At 34.9% G+C, this 8,756-nt stretch overlaps 1 protein-coding gene across 1 annotated transcript in view; it reads left to right on the top strand.

Moving 5' to 3' along the window:
* Window positions 1-8,756, top strand: part of LOC121431232 (fibrillin-2-like) — a 102,156-nt gene that overhangs the window by 66,027 nt on the left and 27,373 nt on the right. The window contains exons 8-10 of the mRNA XM_041628743.1: window positions 989-1,094; window positions 1,322-1,444; window positions 5,755-5,877. Of these exons, the coding sequence (XP_041484677.1) occupies window positions 989-1,094; window positions 1,322-1,444; window positions 5,755-5,877 (352 nt within the window). The remainder of the gene's footprint in view (window positions 1-988; window positions 1,095-1,321; window positions 1,445-5,754; window positions 5,878-8,756) is intronic.

Here is an 8,756-nt window from a genome sequence, read left to right as displayed (position 1 = left end):
TTTTCAAACTTGTTTCCATGCCCCAAAAACACTTCGAAGAGTGCATTGCGCTCCGCCCATTCTCCCACACACCAAGGCCATCATGATGATATTTGCGTTTACACTGAGCTGTGATTTACATCATGGCTTAGGCTTGATTTTCATTGGCAAGTGTGGAGAAACAAGTACTAAATGAAAAATGAAATGTAAACCAACTTTAAATGATAAAAACTTAGTTAAAATTGCTGGAGATGTTTGATATCAACTTTTGTTCAGATTCAGTTATGTCCTCACATCCAGCTGGCACAAAAAGGGTAAAGGTTGCGCTTACCAAGTATTGACATTTCAATTTGGGTGGCAAAAATTGTTACAAAATGCTTGAATGTATCTGTTTTATTTCAATTGACTAAAAGTGCAAGGGAAATTATGAGAAAATGTTTCACAGGGTAATTTTGATTTCGCCCTTTCCCCTTGACACAGCGTGAAAAACATGCATTTCTGCGCAAACAGATTTCTGCGAGCTTTACAAAAGATGACAGTGCCCATTCAAGTGTAACATTCTGTCAAAACGATTACTTCCATTTGATAGATGAGACCCAAACCAAGATTATATGTGAAAAAAATACCCACATGTTTTATATTTTTTTTTTATTCCCAGGGCTTTTTCAAAGTGTAAACTTTTTTGGATACGCACTGTATATAAAGTGTGAGAATGATATATATACAACAGCTTTGTCAATTCATAATGTATAAATGGTATAAAAAATATTTCATTATCGATAAAGTTCGTAACCACTAAATTGTGTTACAGGAAAACCGCAAAGTATCTTTAGTGGTGTGCCTTCTTGCAAATGGGCTTTATTTGGCTGAAAGAAAATGTATATACCGATATTTTGATTAGCAATAAGTACTTGCCAGTATTGTGGGCTAGGCCTATGCTAGCTTCGTTCAGACGCGTGGGATCATGTTCAGAGTAACATAATGTTATGCATGGATAAAAATCCTACAGATATTCCTCTTATCACGGCCCAACGTAGGCTGGGTTGATAGGAGCAGGGGTCGGGGTAGTGCCTGTCTGGACGTCGTACAAGATACCCGGCCTTCTTCCGTTCGGAGTATCTAGGTCGGAGGATAAGCTGTCAAGATGAGCACTGCACCAACCCTTCTTCCAATTGGGTTCCGCCAACCCTTCCTCCGACCAAAACAGCATGGGTCGTGATAAGACAAATATCTGTGAATTTTAATTCATGCATAATTAAATAATGAGTGCGTTTGAGCGAGGCTATTATTACTCTAATGGTCTTTGCCTAGTAGTTAATCATTAACGTTTCCAACTTAACAGATATCAACGAATGTGCAACCAATAGCAACAGTTGTGATGTAAATGCATACTGCACCAACAACGTAGGATCTTTCACCTGCGCTTGCAAATCTGGATTCACGGGCACCGGAAGAATCTGCGAAGGTAGGCTCTATTGTTATTTGGGATCTGCTGAAGATTTACCAGGCCCTTCAAAGGGACAACGTGATAATGTCTGCATGTAACTGAACATTTTTGAAATATTTCACGTTTCGGTAAGATTAGCCAAATTTATGAAGTTAACATTCCCAACGTTATACGTGAGTAACTGAAAATTTCGCAATTGACCAAACTGTACATTCGCCATGGTTGGCATAATGTGCACCATTTTTTCACTGCACACTTTTACCCATCTTATCAATACGATACTAAATAGGATAGTAACGGCAACATGAATCATGATTCACAACGTGGTTACAAAACGGAGATATGAGAAACAAAGGATGTGATCATGACCTCAATATCATATATATATATGCATATATATTTATATATTAATTTCAACAAATGACTGACACATTTACCTTTGTAAACAACTACAAGTATACAATAAAAAAAACAGGAAAACACTGGTCAGCCGCATAGTCCAGGATAGAAGAGGCATAACCTTGTTTGTTTATATATACAATATTTTTTGATGGCTTCTTGTCAATTCGAGGGTGCTGATTACGAATCTGAATGATGCCACTCGGGTAACCTTGAGCATTTTCCGCAAATTGGCAATATCCAATATGGCCGCCAAAATATGCAAATTACCCATGAAAATCATAAAATTGTCCGCACATTGGCTGTGAAATGCATGAAATTGTGTGGCAGGAGTGAAATACAATCTTAAAAAATAATTTTGAAAAAAATTTATCTTCCTGATATTCAAAATGCCGCCATAGGCCATTGTATACACTATCATGTACAATATGAATAAGGAAAACTAATTTTTACAAAAATGAGCACTAAACTGCAAAAAATCGCGATGTATGAACGAAGTAATACATGCAAATCACAATTACTAACGGGATATATCATTTGTGTTGTCATATATGGGAAAAATTGCAGTATTTTGATATCTAAAATAGCCGCCACTGGCCCAAACGGTATATTTTGCGTACAATGGCAATGGGGGCCAAAACATTCTCAAGAGTGATCACTAAAACGCTTATTATGAAGATTAAACAGTTAGAATACTGACTATAAACACAATTTTTAACGAAATATATTATTAATATGCCATGTATGTGGTGAATGTTGTATTCTGATATTCAAAATGGCTGCCAAAGGCCCTAAAAGTGTTATACACAATGAGAAATGAGAGAAAAGAAATCACAAGAGTGAGCGATAAAATGCATATATATGTGATAAATTAATTGGATACTGTTATCTTTATATGCATTTTATGATTCTCACTCTTGTGAAAATTAGTTTCCCTGTTCGCATGTTACATAATTTAGCTAGGGCTTGTAGAGGTTATTTTGAATGTCAAAATACAGTATTTATCACCTATATGAAAGAAGAAATGCGATGATTAAAAATATGTTTTCAAACGTTTTACTCATACAACAGGATTATATGGATGTCATAGTCAAGCAAATCCAAATTCTGACAAATGATATGTCCCAATTCACATTGTAGATAATACTGTTATGGCCTATACGGGCCATTTTGAATTTCATAATACAGTATTTATCTCATGCAAGAAAAAGAAATGATATGTCTTGCTATAAAACATGTTGTCAGACAATATTTCACTCATAGATCACAATTACATGCATTTTGTGTTTCTTATACTCGTGTGAAAATTAGTTTCTCTATTTGCATTGTACATGACGAATATAGGGGCTATTGCGGCCATTTTGAATTTCAAAATACAGCATTTGAAACATAAATGGCATATTTACAATTATGTTTTTCGTCAGTATTCCACTCGTTAATCTTAATAATATCAATTTTAATGCTAATCTTCTCATTTTTTGGGCCCGGGCCATTGCCATTGTACGCAATACTGTTTGGGCAAGTGGCGGCTATTTTAGATATCGAAATACAGAAATGTTCCCATATTTGGCATAATAAATAATATATCTCATTAGTAATGATGATTTGCATATATTAGTTCGTTCATGCATCGCGGTTTTTGCAGTTTAGTGCTCATATTTGTGAAAATTAGTTTTCCCTATTCATATACAATGGCCTATGGCGGCCATTTTGAATATCAGGAAGATAAATATTTTGTCAAAAATTGTTTTTTTAAGATTGTATTTCACTCCTGCCACACAATTTCATGCATTTCACAGTCAATGTGCGGACAATTTTATGAGTTTCATGGGTAATTTGCATAAATTATTTTGGCGGCCATATTGGATTTTGCCAATTTGCGGAAAATGCTCGAGGTTACACGAGTGGCATCATTCAGATTCGTAATCAGCGCCCTCGAATTGACAAGAAACCATAAAAAAATATTGTATATATAATAAAACAAGGTTTGGTCAATTTTCTATGGGGCCTATCCTGGACTAGCAGGTCTTTCCAAACATTTGTAGTTGTATTTATGTGTTCATTTTAAGTAACATGCTGGCCTTCCGATATATCCAACTGGAAATTTTACCTGAGAATTAATAGTATTTTGCCGTCGAATCGAAAATATTACATATCATGTTGTATGTTTCGGATTCTCCAATAAAACGACGTTTGATTTTAGGGTTGTTAATCCCTGTTGCATTGATGAACTGAATTTTAAAGGACCAATGAAATATTTAGTAATTTCTCCAGTTTTGCTTCGCAATGATTATATAAATAACTTGTACAATATACAGTGCGTATCAATAAAAAGTTTACACTTAGAAAAAATCCTGTAAAATTATACATTTGTAATATCCTGAGGATTTTCCACATTTTAACTTTTGTACAGATCTATTGAAACAAATGACGATATAACTGTCGAAAAATATTTCCGCTTAAGTGAGCACCACTTACTTTTGAAAAGTTAGTGAAAAATGATTTGCGCAGAATTTTGAAATAGTTATGCGAATAAAAGTAGACCTTAATTATAAAGAACACGTGGAATTTAGCTAGTAAAATTTATTTGAAGATATCTTATACCTTTTCAAACTTGTTTCCATGCCCCAAAACACTTCGAAGAGTGCATTGCGCTCCGCCCCATTCTCCCACACACCACAAGCCATCATGATGATATTTGCGTTACACTGAGCTGTGATTTACATCATGGCTTAGGCTTGATTTTCATTGGCAAGTGTGGAGAAACAAGTACTAAATGAAAAATGAAATGTAAACCAACTTTAAATGATAAAAACTTAGTTAAAATTGCTGGAGATGTTTGATATCAACTTTTGTTCAGATTCAGTTATGTCCTCACATCCAGCTGGCACAAAAAGGGTAAAGGTTGCGCTTACCAAGTATTGACATTTCAATTTGGGTGGCAAAAATTGTTACAAAATGCTTGAATGTATCTGTTTTATTTCAATTGACTAAAAGTGCAAGGGAAATGTATGAGAAATGTTTCACAGGGTAATTTTGATTTCGCCCTTTCCCCTTGACACAGCGTGAAAACATGCATTTCTGCGCAAACAGATTTCTGCGAGCTTTACAAAAGATGACAGTGCCCATTCAAGTGTAACATTCTGTCAAAACGATTACTTCCATTTGATAGATGAGACCCAAACCAAGATTATATGTGAAAAAAATACCCACATGTTTTATATTTTTTTTTAATTCCCAGGGCTTTTTCAAAGTGTAAACTTTTTTGGATACGCACTGTATATAAAGTGTGAGAAATGATATATATACAACAGCTTTGTCAATTCATAATGTATAAATGGTATAAAAAATATTTCATTATCGATAAAGTTCGTAACCACTAAATTGTGTTACAGGAAAACCGCAAAGTATCTTTAGTGGTGTGCCTTCTTGCAAATGGGCTTTATTTGGCTGAAAGAAAATGTATATACCGATATTTTGATTAGCAATAAGTACTTGCCAGTATTGTGGGCTAGGCCTATGCTAGCTTCGTTCAGAAGCGTGGGATCATGTTCAGAGTAACATAATGTTATGCATGGATAAAAATCCTACAGATATTCCTCTTATCACGGCCCAAACGTAGGCTGGGTTGATAGGAGCAGGGGTCGGGGTAGTGCCTGTCTGGACGTCGTACAAGATACCCGGCCTTCTTCCGTTCGGGAGTATCTAGGTCGGAGGATAAGCTGTCAAGATGAGCACTGCACCAACCCTTCTTCCAATTGGGTTCCGCCAACCCTTCCTCCGACCAAAACAGCATGGGTCGTGATAAGACAAATATCTGTGAAATTTTAATTCATGCATAATTAAATAATGAGTGCGTTTGAGCGAGGCTATTATTACTCTAATGGTCTTTGCCTAGTAGTTAATCATTAACGTTTCCAACTTAACAGATATCAACGAATGTGCAACCAATAGCAACAGTTGTGATGTAAATGCATACTGCACCAACAACGTAGGATCTTTCACCTGCGCTTGCAAATCTGGATTCACGGGCACCGGAAGAATCTGCGAAGGTAGGCTCTATTGTTATTTGGGATCTGCTGAAGATTTACCAGGCCCTTCAAAGGGACAACGTGATAATGTCTGCATGTAACTGAACATTTTTGAAATATTTCACGTTTCGGTAAGATTAGCCAAATTTATGAAGTTAACATTCCCAACGTTATACGTGAGTAACTGAAAATTTCGCAATTGACCAAACTGTACATTCGCCATGGTTGGCATAATGTGCACCATTATTTCACTGCACACTTTTACCCATCTTATCAATACGATAGTAAATAGGATAGTAACGGCAACATGAATCATGATTCACAACGTGGTTACAAAACGGAGATATGAGAAACAAAGGATGTGATCAATGACCTCAATATCATATATATATGCATATATATTTATATATTAATTTCAACAAATGACTGACACATTTACCTTTGTAAACAACTACAAGTATACAATAAAAAAAAAGGAAAACACTGGTCAGCAGCATAGTCCAGGATAGAAGAGGCATAACCTTGTTTTTTTTATATATACAATATTTTTTGATGGCTTCTTGTCAATTCGAGGGTGCTGATTACGAATCTGAATGATGCCACTCGTGTAACCTTGAGCATTTCCCGCAAATTGGCAATATCCAATATGGCCGCCAAAATATGCAAATTACCCATGAAAATCATAAAATTGTCCGCACATTGGCTGTGAAATGCATGAAATTGTGTGGCAGGAGTGAAATACAATCTTAAAAAACATTTTTTGAAAAAAATTTATCTTCCTGATATTCAAAATGCCCGCCATAGGCCATTGTATACACTATCATGTACAATATGAATAGGGAAAACTAATTTTTACAAAAATGAGCACTAAACTGCAAAAAATCGCGATGTATGAACGAAGTAATATATGCAAATCACAATTACTAACGAGATATATCATTTGTATTGTCATATATGGGAAAATTGCAGTATTTTGATATCTAAAATAGCCGCCACTGGCCCAAACAGTATATATTGCGTACAATGGCAATGGGGGCCAAAAAATTCTCAAGAGTGATCACTAAAATGCTTATTATGAAGATTAAACAGTTAGAATACTGACTATAAACACAATTATTAACGAAATATATTATTAATATGCCATGTATGTGGTGAATGTTGTATTCTGATATTCAAAATGGCTGCCAAAGGCCCTAAAAGTATTATACACAATGAGAAATGAAAGAAAAGAAATCACAAGAGTGAGCGCTAAAATGCATATATATGTGATAAATTAATTGGATACTGTCTAAAAACGTATTTTCTAACGAAATTTATCATTCAGGTTTCAAGTTTGTATTAAATACTGTATTTCGACTTTCAAAATGGCCGCCACCGACATTAACCGTAATATGTACAATGTGGTAACTCCCGTAGGAACTCGGCAGGACAGCATTTTTTGCTGGTAAACGCCAAGCTGGTATATAACCAATTACCTTGGAAACATTTTACGTCTAGGTTAATCAGCCATAGTGGCTGACATAATAGACTACAGATATCACTCTTGGGCCTTTTTATCAAAGCGGAGACAATGGCAGCGTTTGGATTCGAACTCACAACCTTGCCATTATGAGTCCAATGCTCTAACCACAGGACCACACGACCAGTGGGAAACCAATATTCACAGGAGTGAGCACCATAAATGCACGTAATAGTGATCTATGAGTAAAATATTGTCTGAAAGCATCATTTCTACTAAGATATATCATTTATTCTGCCAGTTACGTGATAAATACGGTTATTTTTAAGTCAAAATGGCCGCTACAGTCCCTTACGGTATTATACACAATATGAATGGGAACAAATCTTTTGAACAGAATTTGGCTTCGCTTGGTCAAATGGTGATGCATGAGTGGAATGTTGTCTGAAAACATGATTTATAACAAAATATATCATATCTTATGTAATTTAGATTGATTAAATACTATTTTTCAACATTCAAAATGGCTGTCATATGCTCTTATTGTGAACATCATTTGTCTCTACCCAAATTGTATATTATACGATAAGTGCCTAAGGTGGCCATTTTCAATTTAAAAAATGCAGCATTTATCACCTTAATTACACAACATTATGATATATCTAGTTAGAAACCGTGGTTTTAGACAATAATTAACCTTTACATCACAATTCACAATTATATGCAATATTTAGAGTCAAGCAAAGCCAAATTCTGTCAAAATTATATGTCCCATGTTACAATGTACATAATACTTTTAGGACCTATGGCAGCCATTTTGGATTTCAAAATACAGCATTTATTACCTCCACCATATCCACGACCCATATGTGATGTATTTAGTTAGAAATAATGTTTAAGACATTATCTTTACCCGTACATCACAGTTATATGCATTTTATGATTCTCACTCTTGTGAAAATTAGTTTCCCTGTTCGCATGTTACATAATTTAGTTAGGGCTTGTAGAGGTTATTTTGAATGTCAAAATACAGTATTTATCACCTATATGAAAGAAGAAATGCGATGATTAAAAAAAATGTTTTCAAACGTTTTACTCATACAACAGGATTATATGGATGTCATAGTCAAGCAAATCCAAATTCTGACAAATGATATGTCCCAATTCACATTGTAGATAATACTGTTAGGGCCTATACGGGCCATTTTGAATTTCATAATACAGTATTTATCTCATGCATGACAAAAGAAATGATATGTCTTGCTATAAAACATGTTGTCAGACAATATTTCACTCATAGATCACAATTACATGCATTTTGTGTTTCTTATACTCGTGTGAAAATTAGTTTTCTCTATTTGCATTGTACATGACGAATATAGGGGCTATGGCGGCCATTTTGAATTTCAAAATACAGCATTTGCCACATAAATGGCATATT

The sequence above is a fragment of the Lytechinus variegatus genome, chromosome 17, assembly GCF_018143015.1.
Source record: "Lytechinus variegatus isolate NC3 chromosome 17, Lvar_3.0, whole genome shotgun sequence".
NCBI lineage: Eukaryota > Metazoa > Echinodermata > Echinoidea > Temnopleuroida > Toxopneustidae > Lytechinus > Lytechinus variegatus.
Note: the sequence above shows the minus strand (reverse complement) of the source record. Positions and strands in the feature narration are given on the sequence as shown.